The 24,643-nt window shown below is 44.9% G+C and overlaps 1 protein-coding gene across 1 annotated transcript in view; it reads right to left on the bottom strand.

Moving 5' to 3' along the window:
• Nucleotides 1-24,643, bottom strand: part of PDZD2 (PDZ domain containing 2) — a 141,244-nt gene that overhangs the window by 35,720 nt on the left and 80,881 nt on the right. Inside the window, exons 3-6 of the mRNA XM_019473635.1 lie at nt 17,519-17,661; nt 16,730-16,862; nt 14,455-14,622; nt 1,038-1,149 (exon numbers count right to left, since the gene is read on the bottom strand). Coding sequence (XP_019329180.1) covers nt 1,038-1,149; nt 14,455-14,622; nt 16,730-16,862; nt 17,519-17,661 — 556 coding nt within the window. The remainder of the gene's footprint in view (nt 1-1,037; nt 1,150-14,454; nt 14,623-16,729; nt 16,863-17,518; nt 17,662-24,643) is intronic.

Raw genomic sequence — 24,643 nt, 5'->3', positions numbered from 1 at the left:
CTGCGCCTGCCCTGGAGGCTTTGCAAGCATTGCTGCCAGCACCAGGGAGGGATGGAGCACGGAGCTGGGGCAGCCGCTTGTTTTCACTCAGCTTTAAAACAATTCTGCTGCTGCATCCATAGGCAAAATTTGTACTTGCTCACCAGAGTGCCGTTTAAACCCGATCCCTTCTTTGAGGTGTGAAACTACCTCTGGTTTTAAAGCTCCCCTTCCCCAGGCACGCAGGGCACCGCTGCTGCACACAGCCAGGACAGCTGTCTTGGCAGGACTGGCATCCTGGCACTTCCTTCACTCCCAAACCCTCCTGGCACCTACAACTAACCCTTTCCCATCACCTCTCCCTCTCTTCTTCTAGTACAGTTATATTTGTGTTTTCTGCCCATCTCTGAACACAGCTTCCCTCCCTGTGCTGCAGCCCAGGCTTGGGGATGCTCCAGGCTCACCCACAGCCCAGGGGCATCACCACTCATGGGAACCAGGGCTGGATCCCCCCAACACACAGCCACAGGAGCTACAGGCAGAGGAGCTCCCTGGAGCATGCTAAAAATATCTGAGTAGATGGAAATTAAGGTGAACATAGGAGGGCGGGAGACTTGGAGAGTATTAGGGATGAGAACGTGATCGAGCTCTGCACGCAGGTTACTGTTAAGACCTGGGGACAAAGCAATAGAAAATTTCAGGAATATCCGCCATAATGGGTATTTTGGTAATGGCATGTTGAAACATGTCCCCCACCTCAGTATTAGAGCACACTGAAATATATAGGGAATGTAAATGTTAAAAAAAGAGTGAGAGAGAAGAGAAAGAACAAAAAAAAAAAAAGGAAAGAAGCTTCCAAAATTTTGCTTCATCTTTCTGCCCATACAATAGTTCAACTCAAGAGGCTGAATACAAACATCCTACAGCTGGGATTTTCCTTCCAAATTAAACTAGTATGATCTCCAAAGGAAAGAAAACCTATCTCACTTTTAGAGAGCTAAAATAAATACACAACATAAAAATCTTACTATTGCTATCTTTTATCAACCCAGCTTTACCTTGGGATCGACTTCTGTATTTCAGTATGCCACTTCCAAGAGTTGGATTCTGGTTGTTTCCTTTGGACACTTCTGCACAAGCTGGATCTTGAGACTTCTCAGTTTCCATCACCTGAAAAAATTTTAAAAACCCCCAAAAAACTTATTTACTTGTAAACCAGAGAAGTTGATGGGATTCCTCTCATTTTTACTAAGGGACAAAAATTCCACTGCACATCATCTTTTTTTTTTCCAAAACATGTCATTGTATTAAGCCAGCACACGTTTCTGTAAGTAATTTTCAGCAATGCTTTCGGACATTACTGCAAATCTTACCGATGGGTACAGGTACAGCTCAGTATGGTACAGCTCAGTATGTACGATGGGTACAGGTACACCTCAGTATGCAGGGATCCTCTGCAGGTTACCACGCTAACGCCCCCAGAGTGCCTCCAGCATCCAGAGCACCTCATTCAGGTCCTTCCACATGCATTTTAATAAAATTTTAATGTAGCTTTTATTGCAGTTTGTTCAGCTCAGGGAGCTTCCAGAGACATCACATCTTTATAGAGAAAACCACATAAAAAAGTGGCTGGAGCTGAATGCCGATGCATAGTGGATGAAAAGTTAATTTAACAGAAAGTTATGAAGATTACACAGCTAAGCACTTAAAAGCCTGGAAATGCTCAATGTAAATTTACACGTGGACTCACAACCCCGCCACCCTGAGTAAACGAACCAAGACAGGAGGAGTCTGTTTACCCGCCGTGTTTGCCTAGATGCAGGTGACAATACAAGGTGACAAGGTACAGCTGCACGGCCACACGCACCCACACAGTCAGGGATGAGCAGAGCCGTCCATGTGCAAAGCCCGCAAAGACTCTCCCCAACCCATGTGTTGTGGAAGATCCTGGTGACTCCCTTCTCCACTTGCTGCTTCCTTTACCAAGCTACAGCAGTCAAATTTTCCTACATGTGCCACCACCCAGCGATCCTCGACACGCTCCCCATGCACAGACTAATTCCTTTTGCATTTTCACCCCACCACCCACCATGCATCCTCTGCGCGATTATTCAGACAGCTCATAGCAAGGACAACAAAATTTCCAATACAACCACTTACTGGTTGCATTATACTTTTAACTTACTATATCAACTGCTGGAAGTCAGTTTAAAGAAAAAATCCCACCCAAATGGCCAAACACTCTTAACTGTTAAATTAATTTCTACTTCCACTATTCAAGCTTAAAAATAGCAGGATTTTCCTGAGAACCTGCCTCTCACCCCCCAGTCCCTCTTATCCCCAAACCAAGAAAGCCAAAGTTTATCTTTTGCAGAGAGTCTAGACTTTGTGATTTCAGTTCAAAGGGTAAAAACTTCAGGAAAAGATAAAACTGGCAGATGACAGGAAGCTGGAATGGAAACCGCTTTTTATTCCTCCCCCTTCAACATGAACAGCTACACATAGTTTGCACATCCTAGCTAGTTCTTGTTGATTTTTCAAGGCATTTCAGCAAGTACTTCAGAGTCCACTTCTAGTATCAAATGCTTTGCAGGTCACAGCTCCATGTAATAGGATTAATCTAAAGAAGAAAATAACTACATCAGTTTGAGAAAACCAGTGCTTACAATTTGGCCATCCTAGTGAGGGACTCGTTACAGAAAAGATTTAAGAAATCAGATCAAAAAACCCACCCAAGAAACCCAAACCATCAGTGATTAGGCCACACCCAAAGTATCACCAACTCTCCCTATGATCTCCTTGAGCGCATACCCAGAAGACAGCAGCAGTGTTTAGAAGTGAGCCGGGACTTCGTGAATCACACAAAGTTAAGCTGGAATTTACCATATAAGCAAAAATACCCTTTAGAAGTAAGAACACCTCCCTTGTAGAAAAGCCAAAACCATTTGCACAAACACACAAAAATCACGTAGCTGGTGGTTTTAAAGGTATGCAAAACAATCAGTACTCAGGAGCGGTGTTAACTTTGTGGTGGAGAAATATTTGAAGCATAGGGATGGAGAAAAACAAGAGGGGATGCCTAACTGAAGCAAGCACGGTGCTGCCTTGCACTCACGTGGCATTCAACTATCAGAACAGACAGGGATGGGTCCAGCCTCACTTTTCTGGAGCTGAGCACAAACCAGCTCGGGTCTGGAGCTGTAGAGCTGAGCTGTAGAGTTGTTTCATTTCTGCGGCATGCATAGACATGGGCAGTTTCACCTGATAAAATCACACAACTCCCAGTCCAAAGCTGGACTGCTTCCTCCAGCTTGGAGCATGGGGGTAAAAAATTGGGTTAGTCTGCAGCAGCCTACAGAGAGATGCTGAAATCATCACTGCCACAGCCAATCTCCACCCCGAGCCTGGGCTCAAGGGTGACCTGTTTGGTACATCTTGTATTTCTACTACATGGGGTTTGGGTTTGGTTTGGAGCTTTTTTGCTTTTATTTATTTTGACTGTGCAACAGAAGCAAGCACAGATGCATTCTGCAATTACATACATTTCCATCTAGTGGGGTGAGAGGAAGAATGGGAGACAGTTGCCACTCGCACTAAAACTGTGCACCCTGTCCCTTTACCTCATCGCTGCGCAATCCTGTAGGCTGTGAGCCCACAGAGGGCAAACCCCCAAACCCCACGTATGATCCGCAGAAGGGCACGTGTGTGCAAACACCAATGCTAGGGAAAGCCTCAAGGCGTTCTCAGCAGCCTCCTGAAATTACATTTTATCCAACTCGGCTTCAGAATACAGTAAGAAGTAAAAACATCTAAATTACCTATGTCTCTGTTTATTTCTTATTTTAGCAAAAATACTTTTCTGACACTGATTATAAACATATAGGGGAAGGCACACTAGCATTCGCAATGAAGTAGATATTCTTTAAGTTATTGAGCTTGTCTAATAAACCACCAAGAGTTTTATCCTACTCAGAAAACATTTAGAAATCCCATCCGCAAAGCTTGCGAGAACTCCCCAAAGTCGTGCGTCTGTAATCTTTGGCTCTGTTGTAACTTAGACAAGAAAAACCCAGCTCCACCTTATCCTTCTGGCCACACGTGAACGTATCGCTTTACTGTCTCGAGGCGGCTGCCCGCATTTAACCATGCCATTTTAATTTTCCTCACTTTCAAGGAAATGGAGCTTATTATTTCAGTTCTATATGCCTCTTATTAAACTAAACCAATAAATCCTGCCCAACGCCGTCCCAGTGTTAAGGACAAGGGGAGCTTTAATACACACAGTAGTTTGAAGAGAGGTCTAAATATAAAGCCCATTTTGCCAGTTCATTAAGTAGCTCTGGGATCAAGCGATGGTGACATCTCAATTGATTTCAAAGGAAACGGCGCTATCATGGACACGCGGTCCTGGCACCGCACCAGAATGAACAACTGCCCCCAGAGCCCTCGCTCGGGCAAAGCTCCAGCATGACCAGGCCCTTAATTAGGCGAGATGAGGAGCAGGATTACAAGAGTCTGCATTGTTTAACCGCAAACAGCTTGGCAATCGTCGCCGATCTACAAAAACAAGGCAGCACACAGGGGATGATACAATTTAATAAGCAAACTGCTTTACTGCTGCTGTTGCGGAGCTCCTAAGCTGCTGCCTTTCCCATCAGCGAGCCCATCTGACTCCCCACGGCACAGCCTGCTGGCTTTCTCTGCTGAGGAGCGCTAGCAGCCTATAGACAACTTTAACCTTATAGTTAGGGACCCAAACAGCGAGAATTAGACTGAGCTGTCTGTGGCACACCAGATTCAGCCCTACCTGCACTGGCAAGTCCACCAGCAAGTCCACTGCCCTTCTTTAAAACAGCAATGTGAAAGAGGAACAGCTGTGCCCCTGCACACAGCAACACTGCACCAGCTCCATGGGATAATTCCTCACCTTCTTCAGTCCTGGCACCGCCAGGACAGTTTTTCCTTAAGCAGCACTACCCCAAACATATTTAATCATAAAACACTCCAACATCTCTGTCTGTAGGGCAGCCGGCAGGATGAACCCAACGAGTCTCCAAGAGCAGTTAGCACCAGACCCTTCAGAGAGAGGTGCAAAACGCCCGATGCAAACCTGGCTTTACCTGGTCCCTACACAAAGTCTTTCTTCCTAGTCCCTCAAGACTAGCTGATGCCTTAAGGCTTTAGCCTTTCCAAAAGTTTTGGAGATTTTCTTTGAAGATCTATTATAATTCTAGTTGTTCCAGTTATTTGTGCAATTATTTATTGCTTTCTGGGGCACAGCATGCTTTAAGCCTTAAATGTATCTGGTAGGCAGGGAGCTCCGCAGAACCGCAGAAAGTAGAATACCTTCACTTTTAAATTAGCTCTTTTTCAATTTAATTGAATCCATCTTCCAGATAAATTACAAAGTGCAGCACTATAATTTACCGGAATTAACACTGCAAATGATGCAGAGGACATGGATTTTCTAATCTTGGCCAGCACCGAGTTTTCCATGGCTTACTGCTCTCTTTTAGGGCATGCACAAAGCTGCCTGGATGCTGGAAAGAGCTGGATGAGCCAGGACACACAGCACCAGGGCCACCTTTCTGAAACACAGCACCTCCCAACACCCAGGTAGCACCCTCAGCTAAACCAAATTAAACCCAGATTTAATAATTTCTGGAGCAGGCTCAGGCCTCTATGATTCTATGACTCTCCTCTTCCAAAGGGTATTGCATTGCTGCTCCCCTTTGTCATGACACAAACGCAGAGATACAAATGGAGCCAGGGATGGAGGAAAAGAGGAGGAATGTCACCTCCATGTCAGCACTAATTCAGTGCCTTAACTGGCATCTTAGAAAAACCTGGTGCCCCAGTTTCTGCCCCAGCACGAAGCTGCCGGGGCAGACAGCAGCTCTGCACGTTGGCCAGGGCAGGCTCCACCAGCGAGGCTCCAGGAGGGCTCAGATTTGGGCTATATTTAGCACTGCTGGTGAAACAAAGCACCAGCCGCCTTCCCCAGCAGCTCGTCTGGGAATTAGCCGTGCTGGTACCACCAGGTGCAGCCTGTACTTCCTCCTGCCCAGGCAAAGGGGATGGGAACCTGAGGCCTCCGTTACCTAATTATAAAGAAAGCGTTGGAAAACTCCCGGTTCATGTGCAGCAGGAGATCAGGAAATCTGATAAACAGTCAAGAACTGGAGCTGCCCTATTTTCTGAATAGGTGGAAATGCCAAATAAACAAAACAAAAGCCTTTAAAGTGGTCTCTAAGAATGCCTGGTCTATCACTCTACCAAATGCCTGCATTCAAAAGCCACCCTAAGCCTTCACTGTAATGCAGTAGCTGCTAGAAAGGGCATTAATGTCAGCTTCAGGAGGTACAAAACCCCCATGGCTATTTCTATTGCTCTTTATCAAGTGACCAAGTAGTCACACACAAACCTGCACATGAAACATAACCTGGCACTCACCAGCACAAAGCCAGCAGCAATATCTGCCCATGCACCCTCAGCAAACAGACTGGAAATGTACTATGGCAGAGCTGAGCTGCCCTCATCTTCCAGAATGTTCTATTTATTTTGTACAAGACACCCCAAAACCTTCTTCAATGTGCTTGATACCAGGAGCCCCAACGCACTGACCATGGCCCAGAGGATGCTGGCAGGTTCTCGATGTAGCAGGATCCCAGCTGTGCTGGCTCCAAAGACTCACTGGGCCAATGTTGTATTTCTGGTCAGGACTTCAGCTAAGTAAAGCAGATTTCATTTTCAGGTTTCCAAACAGTCGCTAAAATTAATAATAATGTTTTGAAGAGACAAAACTTTAAAAATATCCTTTTAAATAAGAAGAAAGGCAGGAAATGGCTAATGCAGCTAAGTTCTCTGAGAAACAGATATCACAGACAACACATGCCTTGGAAATATTAAGATGTTCCCAGGTAAACAGTTCCTAATCCTTTTTGGACCAGATACTCTTCTTCTGCAATATATTATGATTTTCACTAGAAACAGATTCTAAGCTAAAGGAAATCAAATGCATACATTTCTTAAATGGTGCACAAACAGATCACTGCTGTTTTCTTTTTTATGCTTCATCCTTCCACCCCTCCAACCATCAAAAAGCATGACACGTTTGCATGCAGTTCAGTCGTTGCCCACGAGATGTCTCCATGTGCTGCACAGAGGTCCCAGAAGAGCGGTCCTGGTAAACAGGAGACAAACATGGAACTCAAGTTGTGTGAAAGCCAGTCCAGCTCCTCCGTTATTTTCTTTTAATAAATGCTCAGCTCATGGCTTAGCACAAATCCGGAGCCTATGCATCATGACAAAATAAATTGCTCTCCGTTATTTTCTTTTAATAAATGCTCAGCTCATGGCTTAGCACAAATCCGGAGCCTATGCATCATGACAAACAATAAATTGCTTCTGCTTTTTTTTTTTTTAAATAACAACTTTTTTACTCACCATGAGGGACAAAGCAAGCAATAAACAATCCTCAAAATAAACAACTCTCCTGAGAATGAAACAAGACCTTCCTAATACCGAAGTCAACGCACAGCTACAGAGAGTGTTCCCCTGACACAGCTGGTGGAAAGCTTTGGATTTCAGCTCCAAAACCACGTTTTATATCATCCTAAGTACATGAGAGGATATGGAATACATAAGCATTAAGTGTCTTTCATACCTGAGTCAAAGATCTGAACCCTCATACATTATATAGGCTGCATTTATTCAAGCACAGCACATCTAGAATGAGTTTTAACTGAGCCCAACCAACACTGGACTGTGTACACGCTCAAGAATTTGCAGATAAACAAACTGCAGATGTGATGATATGACAATTCATGCTAACTCTCAAATCCTACAGCCTTTATCATCCTTCTGTTAATGTATGGGAACCACATGGCTGTGACAGCATCTCTCTTGTTCCAGTGCCATGAGGGGGTTATTTTTAGCTTGTTAAAGGCAGTTCATCTCCTTCAAAACTGGGCAGTTATCCAAACAGCCAAAGGAGAGACAGGCTGTACTGTATCTGTTGCTTTATGGGAAAAACCCTCATTCACAAAAACAAAGACTATGCAGAACCTGTACTGTAGATAAACTTGTGTTTCTATTACTCTGCTGACTTGGCTTTCAAACATATCACACAGAAGAGCAAAAATGATAACTCTGGGCATTGTCTAAACTGATATTTATGGTCAAATCAAAAAGGTTATCTTCCACCAGCCCAAGCAACAGGAGGTATTTCACAGTTTGTAGCCTGCATCACGTCCATGGGGAACCCTTCAGAGTACTGGCCTCTGAAGGGTGAAACAGTTTTCTCTGGGCTTGCCTTTAACACAGAGGCAGTAGAAAGTGGCCCAGAAGGGCCTGGGAGCCAGGCACAGGGAAGGATGCTACTGTTGCTGAGGAACTCCCTCCTGACCTGAAGAACACATTCACATTAATGTCTCCTTGCCAGGTGAATTTTAGAACGTGTGAAAAAACAGTAATTCAATGACACTGACCCCCGGGTGCCTTTCACCACTCTTCCTCCTCCCCAAACTCACGTGATGCATGCCCACACCTTCCCCGCACCACCACCATCAGCCCATCACTGAACATCCCCCCAGCAATAAGATGAATTGCAATTGCTTATTTTAATGTGATACGGCTTCTGGAAACAACACAAGAACAGCCACATTTGGCAAACAAGATTTGGTCCCCAAATATTCTGTCATTTTCTCTTGCCCAAATTCCTAACTACATTTACTCTGAAAACTTGCATTTCCCCAGTCCTCTGGAGTCACTGTAGGACCCAGTGTGTCTGCTCAGGTACAGCATGAGTGAAGGGCACTGCACAGGCACAGACCCATGTATATGCTGGACAAGACTGTATCTCAGGAAGGTACAGTGCTGCCAGACTTTCAACAAATACAGCATTTATAGCTGAGCAGCAGCTCCAAGCCATGCTAAGGAGCGGCTGGACCCTGCCCTCACCTGCCCCTTGCAAGGGTGATGTGGCACGAGGCAGGATCTGCAAACTCTTCCAGCCCTCACCACGAAGAGGAAAGGAGTTATTAAACCCTTCTCCAGGACAAGGGCTGGCCACAACCGAGCCTCACACCAGGCTCTTCATCTTCTTTCCCCGCCAAGTAAAGTGTTTCAGTGCAAAGCAGACTTCTGACAGCAAAAGCTCTTTCTTGCTTTTTTCCAGCCATGCAGTGCTGTTTGAGGAGTGAGTCATGTTTCAGCAACCTCTTTCGAGACTGCAGTGCCCTAATGGCAACGAACGCTCAAGTCCTCCAAGTAATGAGGGTCCCTCCCCGCGCTCTGCACACATTTAATTGTTGAGTTATGCTTCCTGTTCCTTCTCAATGCTAATGCTTTCTCTGAAAATCTCTCCCAGTGTTTCCAGAAGAACTTTTGACCCCAAGAGCGTTTTTAAACTTATGGCATTGTTATCCTCTTCCTTATTATGCTTGCATGGCTACAGGTAATTACATATGGATTCCCTGGTACAACAGAAAAGCTCACAACAGAAAATAACTAAGCAGTCCTATGGCTCAGATAAAATATAAAAATGGGGAGGGAGGGGGTAGTAAACTAATGAATTTCTGCATATTCACAGAACAGGTTTATTTATCCACTTTCAGCTGCATGCCTTGCAAAAAACACAAGTAGGATCTGGCAGGGATAAGGAAACCCAGTTCATGCAAGAAACCTTTAACCAGGGGCATCCTGTTTCTGTTACTTGTAGGAGGATCAAGAGCTTGGCGGGTCATGGCCGTCTCGGCATGCAACATGCCCACAGCTCACGTGAAGGTACACATCAAGCACTTCAGGTCAACACAAAATGATTAAACACAAGCAAAAGGGTTTTGCCGTCCCACAACAGAGGGTCAGACAGCCGGGGATGCTGCCAGAGGTTGTCTCCCCAGGGCTCGCCTGCATGGTCGGCTTGGGCAAGGGGAGGCAAATCGCCTCCCTTCCCAGCTCCCCCCCCAAGAGGCAGGGATAGCGATGACCTCCTTTCCCAAATATGAAATTCCCCTTTTGTATAATTCTATTCTGCATGGAACAGACTTGGCTCAGGGTCCTGCCTCCAGCATCACGAGCAGCAGATACCCGAGGGAAAGCACAAGATTAAGCAAAGTATAGAGGAACGGTCCCCAGGCTTTCCTCCCTGCCTCCAGCAACTACAGATCCAAACCTACTGAGGCAGACACCCTTTTCTTGTATTTAGTAACTTCTTGGAATTTCAGCTCATTAATATGAAGCTGGTCACTGAAGCTGAACACTTCAAAGATAAAGTACTCAGATCACCATGTATTGAACAACATAGCACCAGCAGAAACAAAGGCAAAAAACTTTGAAGCAACTAAGAATGGTACATGGCTCTGTCTGGGGACCCCAAATGCCCCAAATTAATCAGACACTTTGCAAACTCTTGGCAGACCTGCTTTCTCTTTAGAGTTCATTTCCCAGGTTGCTCCGCCAGCCAGCAATACAGTGACAGATTCAATTTAAAGCAACAGGAATACTAGGAAAAGTGAATTAGAATTAAAAATAAATTGTCAAAGGCAAATCCTATCATATCATCCTACTTCACTTGGACATAAATAATGACATTTTAAAATAGCAATGTCAACTGCACAAGGCTGGGGGGGGGGGGGGGGGAGTTTAAAATCCCCAAAATGCCTCAGGACAATTTAACACAACATGACTCTGTGGCCTGGTATTTCGTATCTGAAGTTAAGGAACATTTTGGCCAAACTAGCTCTAAAAGAAATGCACTTTAAGGAAATTAATGTAATCCTTTTTCTGCCTGGCGGCACAAGTTTTATTAAAGTTAGAACTTTAAGGGATGTTTCAGGGGGAGTTTAAAATCCCCAAAATGCCTCAGGACAATTTAACACAACATGACTCTGTGGCCTGGTATTTCGTATCTGAAGTTAAGGAACATTTTGGCCAAACTAGCTCTAAAAGAAATGCACTTTAAGGAAATTAATGTAATCCTTTTTCTGCCTGGCGGCACAAGTTTTATTAAAGTTAGAACTTTAAGGGATGTTTCATGTTAAACAGGGCTTTACGTAAGGAGACCGTGTAAAAACAGAGCTCCAATTAAATTGTATTATGAAATTTGTATTAATGAAACACAACAAGGGAACTTTCAAGTAAGACTTACAAGTGATATTTCTCTTAAATTACAGTTTTCAAGTGTCACTAAACTCTTCTGCTGTGTCCTGGGGAAGCTGATTAGCTCAGATTATATTTCCCTGGCTGGAAACGCTGGAGCAGAACTTAAGAGTTTTAAAGAACTTGCTCACAGGGAAAACTTTTAACATCCAGCCCCTGGAAAAGAGACTTTTTTTTTTTTTTTTTTTTTTTTTTTAATTTTTCACAGAACCATAGAGTAAGCCAGGCTGGAAGGGACCTTTGGGGGTTCCTGGTCCAGCCCCCATCTCAAAGCAGAGACAACATTCCTCAGGGGCTGGTCCAGCTGAGTTCTAAATAAATACAAGGATGAAGATTTGAATATATACCTTAGTTCCAAGTGATTGTTTTTTCTGCCTGCTTCAGCCTTTGAGCAATCAGGTGCTAAGGCATTAACAGCAAGTCCATCACGTCTATAAATTACAGTTCTGAATACTCAGCACTGAACTATATTCACAGCGAGGTTCATGAAAGAAGACCTTAGACAACCCTAAGAGCTCCTGCAAGTTTTGTAGTATCTTCTACACTTGCTCAAGAATTACACATACACTGTGCTGGTCAGAAAAGGGACAGTGAAGCCTTAGTTGATGATAAATCACTCTGAATTACTTGTTGTTACCTAACCATGCACCACCTGACAGCATCCCTTTAAGTCTCTACAAAGCCCTGCACAGTAAACAAGAAAATTCATTAATCTCTTGCCAGAGGTAAGAAACTGGTGGTGAGAAAGGTAACTCCTGGCCAGAGCTGGGTTGAGAACTGGTTTTAAATCTAAGAGGTCTGACGCTCCAACTGAGACCACAGTCTCAGTTACCTGGTCCAGACCTTGAGTGTCACCCACCCTGGAAGTCTAAAACAATTATATTTGCACTGATTAAAAATGGTCCAGCTTAGTTCCTGCTTTAATCATCAGTCACACCGTCATCCCTTATCTACAGTATAAATATAATGGAAAATATATGAAAGAAGACACGTGAGTATCATCAAGAGAGTGGGAACAGTAAAGAACAGTAAGTTCCAAAGCAATTTTGCAATAATCTATATGACTATACATATACCTTTAAAAAAAAAAAAATCATGTGATGCTTTGTGTTCATACTGACCTTGAAATTGGCTTCTCAGCTTTGTATGAAAAATCCCCCCCCATCTCGCCAAGTGGAAAAAAGCCATGTGTGTAGTTTTATCTTTTCCATAAATTTACCTTCCTACGTCCTGCCTGGTGGCACGCAGGATTTGCACAGGCCAGCTCAGCTCAGGCTGCCATGATCTGATGAGGACGGATTAGGCTGCGGGTAGAGCCGAGGGATCTGCACTGTACAGACTGCCCACCCCAGGCTGCAGAGAGCCCCGTCTGCGCTCCTGAGGCTGAGACAGCAATTACAAGGGGAACGCAAAGACATCCTGTGTTTTGGATTAGAAGAGGAAGAATTTCATGTGCTGCTCAAGCAAAAAAAGAAGAGGTCCTGAGAGTCACCAATAACTTATTACATCCCTCTGAATTACATCCCCTCCAACAAAAAAAAAAAAATTAATAGAAACAGAGAAAAGAAGAAAAAAGTAATCTTGCTGCTATTCTTCTAATTTCCCCTCCATCCCCCAGCGATGCATTATGAAAGCACAGAGCTGTTGCCATCAGGGACGAGAGTGCCAGATAGGCAGGCAAATCAAACTGGCTCTGAATTAGGCTACCACCACTGCCAGCTTGCAGCGGCACTGGGACGGACACTGGGGCAGGGTCCAAACTCAGGTCCATGCTGAAGGGCTTTGGGCAGGCTCGTGCGGCTGGGTCTTCACGGTGGCGTGCACCTCAGCTACTTTGAGCTTCCCCTAGCATGATGTTAATCTGGAAAGGAAACACCCGATTAAAAAAAGCCATCACTGAAAACCAGGCAGAGCCTTGCTGGAAAGTCAGGAGGAAACCAAGCGACAAATAACTCCTAGCGTGTGCCGAAAGAGTCACTGGAACGCCAGGGAGCTGCATCCTGAAGCCACACATAATTAAGTTTTGACAAAATTGATTTTTATGTTTAAGCATTGCTGAGCCACAGCCTTATGAAAAATTACCAGAATGTGAAACATGACATACAGAAGAATTTAAAGTATTTTGATAGCCAAAAGGACGCTTAGGTGCCCTCTCAAGTTAGCATACAAACACTACACCGTCATCAGCACGCTAAGCATCCCTGATTTATTTGTTTTTCCCTTCCTCCCCCCAAAAAGGGACCCTGACACTCAGAAGAGAAGACAGTGCAGAAATAACAAAACTTGTCACAGTAAAGAGATGTGTGAGAGTAAGGACTGTCATAAGCATAGACTCAAAGAAAGTCAGAGATAACAGGCAGGCATGAAGTGAACACCAGCCTCAGCTAGACTACAGCGTGAGACTTGTCCCAGGGAGTGGTCTTTTGCTTAGAAAAGGGAAAGTATAAGAATACAAAACCAAAACAAATCACCAGACCAATATCACGTCTGAGCCATCCAAAGGTTTAAGAGATTTATTATAATTGCCGCAGAAAAGAGGGGGAAAAAAAGATGAGAGAATAAAAAAAAGATAAAAGCTTCAAGTGAATCCACCTGCCTTCCCTTGCTGGAAAACCAGCCTGCAAGCTCTTTAGAGTAGCAAACATCATTTTATTCTTTGTGTGTACAATACAACAGAGGCCCAGAACACAGACGAAGTTTCAGAGAGCTGCTACATTACAAATAAATAACAATAATCCACTTAATCTCTGCTTAATGCAGCCCTGAAGGGAATGCAAGTGAGATTATCAACCAGCAGCATTTATTCAGCAGAACTTCAGTTACGGTTCACAGCCAGAAATTCATATCCCTCCCCCCAAAAGTGCCTGTTGGCTTCAACAGAGCAAATAAAAACTTGGAGACTTGGATCATAAACTGTTAAAGAAGTTTAGTTACAAAAGGAGGGGAAAGAAGAGTGTGTTACTGCGTAAGCACTGCGAGAGACTTTGCATCAGATCCAACAAAAGCAGTGGAAGTGGGTGGAAAACAATCCAACGGCAGAGAGAAAAAAACCCCATGATTGCCACATAGCTTGGAGGACACGAGAGCTCCTGCTCCCTGTGCTGCTGCTTTGCTGCAGCGCAGTAGCAGAGATGGCAGATGCTGTGGTAGATGCCATCCCCATTTCAGCTTGTCACCCACGTCCCATGCAAAGAGGGGCTGGGTGGGATTGCCCCATCCCAAGGACCTGCTCCGTGTCAGGCTGTAGGAGAATGTGACAGATGCAAACGGGCGTCAAGGGAGAGAGTAAAAACGTCACACCAAAGCCACACTTACAGCGACCAGTTTTTCAGGAGAAACATTCACTCCTTTCACATCTTCTTCTTCTGGCTCTTCATTTTCCTTATTGTCAGTGCAAGAGACAGAGTCTTGGACTGAGCAAGTGCTAAGCAAGTCTGGCAAACTGGTAGATGGGTACTTCAGAAAATCCCCTTCAGCAGATTCCTACTCGAGAGACAACAAAATATGTTACATCACATGCAGAAAACCACCAAAGTCATGGTGAAACTGCTCCATTTCACCTGCCCAGTGAGAGCTCCCCGGTAATCCTCCCCTCGTTACACACTTCCATGTGCTTAAACTTTAATGGTCCAGTTATAAAAAGCAGACCTGGTTTTAAAGTGTATATATAGTAAACACAGGCCAATACACGTCTAAAACAGTTAGATTTCATAAAGGAGAATTTAAAATAAATGCTTCCCCAGCAGCCTGCTCCTCCCCACTTTGGGTTTATTAAATGTCACTGTGAGCAGACTCTGAGTTTACAGACCTCATTATTCATTTCATTGCATCCCAAATCACACTCTGTGCTCCTGCTCCCTCCCTGCGGATGTTCCCTTCACATGTTTATCTATCTACAGGCATAAGAATAACACACCGACAACCCTACTTAGGAGAACAAAATGAAAACTGACCCAGCAATCCTCTACCAACTCAGTCCTGATATGCTTCAGGATCTGTTTCCAGTCTTTGGCACCTTTTCCGGGAGGCAAACACGTGCATCAGCCGAAAGCAGTGGCCAGACAGACTCATTTTATTGCTTTCAGAACAAATCCTGCATTCAGGAGCGCCCACCAGGCCAAACTGCAAGGCTGCTTTCCCATACCAACAAATAACGCCCAGAGGGAGCTGCTGGGGAACACTTCACCCGTTTACACCTTTTCTGAGACTGCCTGAAACACGGCACAGGCTGGATTCCCCACTGCTTGCCTTTCCAAGTCCTCCTCCCAGGGACATGAAAACTGTCCAAGCGCACAGAGCACAGGCCAGGCAGATTCACAGCCTGATCAGGAACGTGAAGTTTTATGCTGTAAGCTTATTCGCGATGATTATTTTGATGCAGTCATCACATGAACAGGCAAATAATTTTAAGGAGAAATTTATGCAGTCTACCACCTTGCGTTTTGGCAGAGAGTCCAATTGTCTAAAGGAAATACAAAATGTACCTACTTCAGGTCAAAGCGTGCTGTTTCCAGAATAAACACCGGTGGGGTTAATACCAGGCTGTGACCCTACAGAAAAGTCTTCAATGAACTTCACTGTCTAACTGAAACATTAGAGAAGTTATAGGCTCTTCACTTTGTGGTGGGATAGAGCCTCTTCTTGAAAAACATGAGCATAAAGCATCCTGGGAAGCCGTAAGAGCATTCAGACATTAAACCCGCAGAAACCTGCATCAGGTTGACTGGGGCAACCTGAAGATGAAGCTACGCAAAATTTTAAAAATACCGATAGTGGCCTGCTGACACAGCACGCTCCACTGGGAAAAGCAGGTTTACGAGTGGTCCCTTTGGCCCAAGAAGTTCCTGCCACCACCCCAAAGGCCCTGATGGCCCCACCTGCAGACAGGTCCTTCTTTGAGACCCCAGGTGCTTTTGGGAGCCAGTCGGCCACCCACCAAATGCCTGCATTAACCCAAGCAGGGGAGCAGCAGGCTGCGGTGCGGGGAGGAGAGCGAACTGGGGCGGGCAGGATTTTCTTAAACAAAGAAAAAATTATTGTGTAATATCCCTCAATCTCCTGCAATGAAAGCAGAACGAAGAGCCCGACTGATGAGTTCTACTCTCATTTCCCTGAAATTTCATGCTCCTTTATCTGCAAGAGCTCCACTCCACGCTATTAACAAGGACCAAATAGGGAATTCAAGCCAAGAGATCATCATCAAGAGACCTCAGGCACACAGATAGGACAAGGGATGGGAGCTATTGAGGCTATGCAGGCAGGAAGCAGAAGAGGCTGAGAACATATATGCTGCTTTATTTAGCATATACTTTAAGAAAATGGTTTTGGCCAAAACTTAAGTAACATCTGCATGAATAAATACAGACTCATTTACACACTGAATGACAGTGACAATACAAGCAAATCATTAAGTTGGTCTATACCGTGCTGATTTGCCACAGATTTATGGCAGCTACTGCTATATTTCCCATAGCTGTGCATTACATTTAGGGGAGCAAATGTGCACACGTGATTCCCTATCAAAAATATGCCCTTTCCACGCAGCACTTGTGGATGTACATTCAGGAGACCACCAAGAAGAGGACCGTACCTTGCTAGCGACCACCAGCTGCACCAGGCCAGCAGCCGAGCGAAGGAGGGCCACGGCGTCCTGGTGGGAGAGCCCAACCAGCGACTGCCCGTTGATCATGAGGAGCTCATCGCCCGCCGTCAGCCTGCCATCCCTGCGGAAACAGAGCAGGAACGCAGAGCTGCAGGGCGGTCCTTTGCCGGTTCCGGGCTCCAGTGGCACGCGGCAGGACATGGAGGCATGGACAACACGTGATCTGGCTGATGCTAAGCTTGCATCTATCAGTGCAGTGTTATCTGCCCAAAAAAGTGGCTCAGAAAGGTGCCCCCAGGAAATCATTGTTACACCCAGAGCCATTTCACCCTCTTTGCAGGGGTGAGACCCCTCAAACCTTCTCTGTGCCCCACCGGAGATGGTCAGGGAGCAGCAGTGAGCCCCATCTCCCCCCCATCAGGGAGCAGGGCCAGGGCTGTCAGTGAGCATCCCGGGTTGCACAACCCACGCTCACACACTGACGATCCCATGGGAAAGGCCCATCTTCCAAAAAGGGACTTGGGGAAAAAGCCCCACAAGCCATCAGGCTCCATCACCAAGCAAGTGTTGTATCTGTCTATAGTTCGGACTAAACATGCTGGAAGAAGCTTCTGTGACCAATCACAAAGAAGAGTTTTTAAGCTAAAAATGCCATATTCTCACCCTCACACAATGGGAGGGCAAACCCCCCACACCTGTCTCATGAGTCTGGCTAACAGCGATGGCCACAGATGCTCCATCACACCCACTCCCGTGAAGGCACCACTGTCGCCTCACCTGTGTGCAGAGCCGCCTTCCTCCACGTGGGTGATGATGATGCTGTGAGGGGACCGCTTCGACCCTCTGCCTCCCGTTATCTGGATTCCCAGCCCGTCCATCCCCTTCAGGATGTGCATCTTCCATATGCGGCAACCTTCTCGCTGAGAGAGAACGTGCAGAGAGTCCTTGAATTTGGATTTGGACACTGAGAGAGGGCTGGGAGGGTACAGGAGGGAGCTATTTAGCACCTTGCTGCCCATCACCACACATCTGTATAGCTCAAGCTATATGGGTGTTTTTGCTGAGCTTTGCTGTGTTAGCTGTGGTCCAAGCGAAGGAGGCAGAAAGGAGGAGGCAGCACAGAGCAGGGTCAGCACGTAGAGGTTTTCTTGCAGGGCTGTTTGCAGCTTTTCTGAGCCACGCAGAGGTGCTGCTCTCAATGCCCTGATCCTTCCCAAAGCACCCAGCAGCCTCAAACCCCTTCGCCAAAAGTCAAGGATGAGCTGTGCAGGGCTGCAGAGGAGCAAGACGTTGTTCAAGGGGGACTCTGAACACCGGGAAGCACAGCTGCTATTGCAGCAGGGACCAGATTGGCATCACACAGCAGCACTTCCCTCTCCAGAAGGGTTTGCAGATTTGAGACATAGGAAAGAAAATACCAGCTTCAAATTATCATCTGCCAATCAAATATTTCTTATTGGACAGCTGTAGTACAGACTGTAAATAATAAATTTACCCACCACAGAGATCAACTTTTCAGTATAAGTAAGGTAATAAGAGATGTTTAGGACACCTTTTTTTTTTTTTCTTTTCTTTAATGATTACAAATATTTTTCCAAAAAGTGCTTTACAAACTCCAGAGCAATACGAAATGCAAAACAAAAACTAGTTCCCGTGAGTCCTACTGGCAGGACTGGGCACAAGGAAATACAAGTGTGGCAGATATCAGCAGAGCAAAAAAGGGAAAACAAGCAAGCAAGCAAGACATGTAAGGCGATTGCCAGGACTCTCTCAGAGAGGGGAAGAACCAGGGTAACAGAATTATGAGAAACCCTAGGAAGTTTTCAAGCTTGCAAGACAGCAAAATGCACAATTTCGAGGCAATTTTTAGGCCGTGTGTTGCAGTCACCAGGCACCGGGTCAGCTATTTCTGACTGGGTCTGTTCTGCACACAAGTAACGTTCTCACAGTACGCAAACACCCAAGCAGCAAAGATGATTAAAATTTCATGCCAAACTGTGAAAAGCATGTACAAATTGCTGCTTGTTTCTAAGAAGGGGAACTGCTAAATATATTGGCAAACCCAAGGGTTGTGGCAGCAACCTGCAGATTTTAGGCCAACGTTGTTTATCAGAGCCTTTATCAAGGGAAGAAAATGTGCTTTTTTTACCTGATCACTGGGAGTTTTTCAGATACAGGAACAAAGAGGTCAGTATCTACACCAATCTCTTAAGAACAAAGTGAAAAATAATGACAATAATGTTACACAGTCCCTAGACCACAGGTAGGAGAAACAGGAAAAACAAACCAGGTGTCTTAAGAGGTAACCCAAAAGTTTGAGCCTGAAAACATATACACCTGTGGGTAATTTGTTAACTTGAAAGTCATGCACATGGGCTATATCCCAACAGGTTTAACTGGGATCCCCAATGCACCGATAAAAGCCCAGTCTCCTGCTGAATAACAGGACATGTCAGGACAGAGAATACTTTGAGATAAATTAGAGTGATACATGAGACGCCGTGTTAAATGCAGGGGCAAGAGTCAACTATATTTATCTACTTAAAAAACAGAACTGAGCTACAGCATGAAAATGCTCCAGAGAGGTTTTATTGCTATAAAGTACCTTGCACCCATAATGAAAACAATATAACAGAAAAATACAATCTCTCTGCCTCCCCAGCCAAGCCCAGGCTGAAACGATGACCATCTATTCTCCTCACAAGATGCCACTCCGAGTGTCCCGTTGTTAAATCCAGTTTGGAAGCAGACCCTCCAATAAAGTTTAACAATGCAGTCATAAAATTGCATTTAATGATTTGCAAAAGCTTTTTGGAATGCGAGTTATGCAAAGGCCCACGACGTGCAGCGCCTAGCTTGCATTCCTCAGCACTCCTCACTATCACACATCTTATTAAAAAAAAATTCCCAAATTTATTCTTAACTGACCCACTCTCAAATATTCATTTACATAGCAAAACACTTAATAGCAGCAAATGGGAAGACTCCACTGCTCTTAATGCAAGCCCCATCTTACTCCCCTTGAACTCTTATTGAAATCAAAAGCACTTGCAAAGTAAAGCATTACTCAGTCTGAACACAGACAGCAGAACACAGCCACAATAAAGACAACGAAACCATTTGGCACATACTTAAACACCTATTTCTTTCACTCATTTTCAAATGACACAGTCACCATCTCCTGTGTAAGAAAAGGCTGTCCCTCAAGTCCCCGCCAGTCAGCTGCATGTATTTCACTGGGAATAAACAATTCGGTGTTGACTGGAAATCAGATCCCCTCACTGTCCTTTCACTCTTCCTCATAAAACATTCATAGCTCTTCATTTAACCGTGTGCTACAAAGCAAACGCCCCCCACCAATACACATGTACCTCCAAGGTACGTCACTCCAAGATTTTGAAAGCTAAGTATTAAAAAGCAGATTGCTAGCCTTTGCTTGAGGCCTCTTGGAGAAAGGAGGTGTTCAGCAGAAGCCCCTTCCTCTCCCCATGAAGCTGCTCTCTCTTTTGCACAGAGCAATATGGGATACTTCACAGCCAGCTAGGAAAATGCTGCTGCTTTGAATGTGCATCTTATGTGACTCCATCACAGGAAAGTCTTAATAGTAAAGCTCTGTGCCAATTCCAAGGATTTGTAAATATATTTAAATTTTACTTAAAACTAGTTTTCTTGAGTTACTGGAGATTCCCAGGTTCAACAACACAAAGCCTAAATGCTTTAAAAAAAGAAAAGAAAAAAAAGCAGAATGAGGCGTGTCTTTAATTTTGAAGTTTTTTAAAGGATCATATTTTCAAGCTTTCCTTCATAAACAAAAAGACTACAAGCTCACTTAGTCTTCAAATGAAAGCTAGGATTCTGGTGTATTCACTCCACTCCAGAGACTTACAATACCCAAGGAAACTCCAAGTGTAGTCAGATTTGGCAGTTTGCAGGCCTGATGTCACTGTCCTTGGAGCCTGCATAATCCCTGCCCAGAGGAGGACGAGTTTAACTGCTGACCAGTCTCCTCTGATCGGCTGCACAATTCTGGTTGCTGCTCAGCCGCTGTCAGTTTCATACTCCTATTAACATCTGAACTTTTCCACCCTCTCAGAGTAATTCTCATAGCTTCATTTATAAATGACTCAGAATAATCCCCCCAGCTGTGTTCACAAGTGACACGATAAATCTGCACACGTGCACCCACAGCTCACAGTGCAAAAGCATTTCATGCCTAAAGCAGAGAGATGTGCTGGTGCCAGTCCAGCCAGGTATCTCAAACTCCAGACATCCTCAGCAAGGACAGAGAGAGAGGCACTACCAGCTCCTGTAGCAGCCTAGGCAATACCCACCTCTTAAGAATAAGGAGACCAACCTACGTCCCTTAAGCAAAGGCAGGTCACAATAACAAAGCTCAGCACTTGAGAACCCACGTGGAAAGGGCTCACTAGATAACATGGGCTGAATACCTGTATGACAATCCAGAAAATTTCATGCAATTCACCTGAGATTCGGCCAAGATGGACACTCAGAAAGACATCCATGCTTGCTTTGAGAGTGTCAATGGAATAAGAAGCCAAAATTTCCCTTTAGAGATTTGTTCCCCATCTCCTGGGAGCAAATGTTAACTCTGCTCAGATCCACCCCATGGACTTTGCTTGTAAACACAGAGCAGCAGCAGACCTGCCTACGCAGAGGGACTGTGGATTCCTCTTGATGGAAGGGTTTCATGGGCAAGATGGACGGGTTTCATGGGCAAGATGGACCAACATTTGTCAAAGGTGGTCTGAGAGGAGGAGATGAGACCAGGTCATCTCTTGAAGTCCCTTCCAGACCTACATTTTTTCACTTCCCTCACACAGCAAGCAGAAACACAAATGGTCAAGTCAGGCTGCAGTTGGGCTAATGGCTAATTTTTGTTCTCTGCAGTTACATCACTCTTAGGTGACTCAACTTTCCTCCTAACTTGGCTCTTTCAAACAGGCAGCCCTTTGGACCAGATTTTTCCACTTGAAACTGATCAACTTCAAAGTGCCTAAGCTACAAATAATTAAAATGTTTTTAAAGACAGTATGAATATTCTGCTTGGATTAATCGCAAGCAAAAAAAATGGGTCATCTTATGTAACAGACCGCAAGTGAGAATAGAGAGTACAGCTGGCAGCTTCAAGTGGGTCCCCGCAGGCTGTCTTTCTCCACCGTGAAGCCATTGTACATCAGGCAGCCTCTGTTCAGAGCGAGCCTACATCTGGAATAAACTAGCGTGCTACAGATCAGAAAGGAAGCATGCTGCCAGCACGACGTGGGGAAGCTCGCCTTCTGCCTGCTCCAAGTGCATACCATCAAACGCTCGATTTCATAAGCACATCATTAATAAAACAAAAAGGAACATTTTTCCTCCAAGTGTTGAGGAAAATAAATAAATAAATAAATGACATTGGAGCCGTACTTCCTCCCTTTTCTTTCACCAGCTAATTGCACGGGAGTTTAAAGGGGTTTGACTAATTTTGACTGTGCCATGTTCAAGAAGCTGCAAATCTATACATACAAAGGAAAAATTGCTTTGAAATCCTGCATTAAAGAAAAGCTTGGCAGGAGCAAGGTGTAAACAAATGGAAAACAGGATCGCAGTAAGTAGTTAAAAAGCCAGACAGGAAAATGGAAAATGTAAAATAGTTGTCTACAAAAAAGCACTTTGTGTCACAGCAGCAACTCAGCTGAACCTGGTGTAAATATGTAACAATTTTTAAATAAAAATAGAGATAAGCCATGATGAGAATACCAATAACCACGCAAGGTCTGTATGCACACACTGACTGCCACGGGCCCTAACACAGCCCGTGGGATGTCTCCCTCCCTCCGCATTTCAACATGGATTTTTACTGTCTGTCTGCAGGAACCGTCTTCCACTTACAAACTTCCCAGGTTTTCCCCGTAGGAGCAGCAGAAGCAAACAGCAAGCTCTTCATCACCGGCCACAAAGCTGCTTTGGAAATGTGACACTTAAGAGAAAGTTATAAGCTTCATGCATTTAAAAAAATGACTTCAATAGGCTTCATAGGAGCTGGCAGCCAACATGCTGATCACACACAGCACAAAACCAGCACAAAATCTCCCAAACAGAAATGCACCACATTCAGACCAGCATATAAGCAATTGCCTTCAAGCAATGACCAGTGCAGCATCCTCCTCTATGGGGAGGGGGAGCATACTGGGATGGCCACACCAGCACACCGCTCCCCAGCATCCTTCACTGACGTGGGATAAATTAGAAGCACTGCTCCCAGCTGCCTGCCCCACCTTGGGTCAAATCATGCCTCCTCCCACTGTCCCCATTCCCCAGCAGGCAGGTGGGAGAGACAGATCGGTAGCTGGGGAATTAACTTGCATGATCACATACCAGGTGAGTAGCTCAAACACGTCAATCTCAATATACAGTCAAAAGCCATCACTCTTCACATCACAGATAACTAGTGTGAATGACTCAGTACGAGAAAATCATGCCAAAATCTGTTTTTTGCAGATTATTAACAAAGCAATTATTTCATTAGTGGATAATGAGTACATTTTTCATCTGATCTTAACTAGATCAAATCTTATCTTTTAAGGCTGATATGACAGCAGGACTCCTGCTTTCATCTGCTACCTTGGGGTTTGTCTTCATTGTTGTACAAACAAGCTAAACAACTCCAAGACAAATCAAAAGCAGGGAGAAAAATATCTAAATTCCTTTATCAATAAATTATTCCAAGACAGAGGACCTTTGCCCATCCCTACTGCCTATGAAAGTTTCTTAGCACTGAGCCACTGAAGCCTTTGGCTTCTACCTCTAGATGATGCAAGCCATGCAGTGGGTGTCTCTTACACCAGTTGAAACAGGGGAAAAAACCCCAAAACCCAAGTAGCCCTTAGTATGCATTACACAGTGTTGACCATGTGAACTTTCCATGTCCTCTAAATAAGCAGGAGCCAGCAGCATAGACACAACTGCGATTGCATTCAAGTGTCCACTGCTGATCTAACAAGTCCCCCTGTTTGGACAAACGGCCGCCAGACACTTGGCATCCTTTCACTGAAATGCGAGTACTTTCCCCATGGAAAGAGAAGTGTCCTATGGGATAAAGCCTGGGGAACAGCCAAAAGCAAAAACATACTCTCCCCCAAACACAAACACATAGTTAAAATACACAAAACAGGCATCACAGCAGAGTGGATGAAAATTCTGCGACTTAAAGCAGACTGTCCCCCAGGGATCCATCTCCTGAGACAGACTGCTTGTTGACATCATTTCCTTGGCAAGGGCTTTAAACGTTTTATCAGCCATTGCAAGCACCTGAACTACATCATCACCCCTTACAAAAATCTGCTGGAGTCATTTGTCATCCTGAGCCATCACCATCTGGATTGCACCTCTCTGGGCTGCTCCCCTCTTGCCATCAACTGAAGCTTTATTGCAAGATCAGCCAAAGGATTTCTCAGCTATCCCTGATCCTGGGGGATTTTGGCCCAGCAATTGCCCCTGGGGAGCTCAGGCTTTTCAAGGTTACAAGGTATTTGCATTCCCTCAAGTATCTTGTCCAGTCTCATTCTCTTGCTGGGCTATTGGGAATGGTTGGTTGGTTAGGTTGGAGTTCCTCAGAAAACACTCTTGCTGCCTGCAGTAGATTAAAGCCCATCCTAGAGTAAGTTACCACGCTCCCGTGTCAGCTAAAGAGGGGTGTCCCATGGGGACTGGTATTATATCTGTCGGCATCTGGAATCCTTTGGGTTTGCTCAGTGGTCTCAGCACTCTGCCTCAAAAATTAAGTGTATGTAGCTTTATAACTGAAACATTACAGCACCTAAGCAAACAGCATACTCTATTTTTAGGCACGTCCACTTGGTTTCAAACATTCACACTTAATGATTAAAACATAAAATGGTG

This window comes from Aptenodytes forsteri, unplaced genomic scaffold (assembly GCF_000699145.1).
Source record: "Aptenodytes forsteri isolate BGI_AS27 unplaced genomic scaffold, ASM69914v1 Scaffold120, whole genome shotgun sequence".
Taxonomy (NCBI): domain Eukaryota; kingdom Metazoa; phylum Chordata; class Aves; order Sphenisciformes; family Spheniscidae; genus Aptenodytes; species Aptenodytes forsteri.
This window is presented reverse-complemented; position numbering and strand designations above follow the sequence as displayed.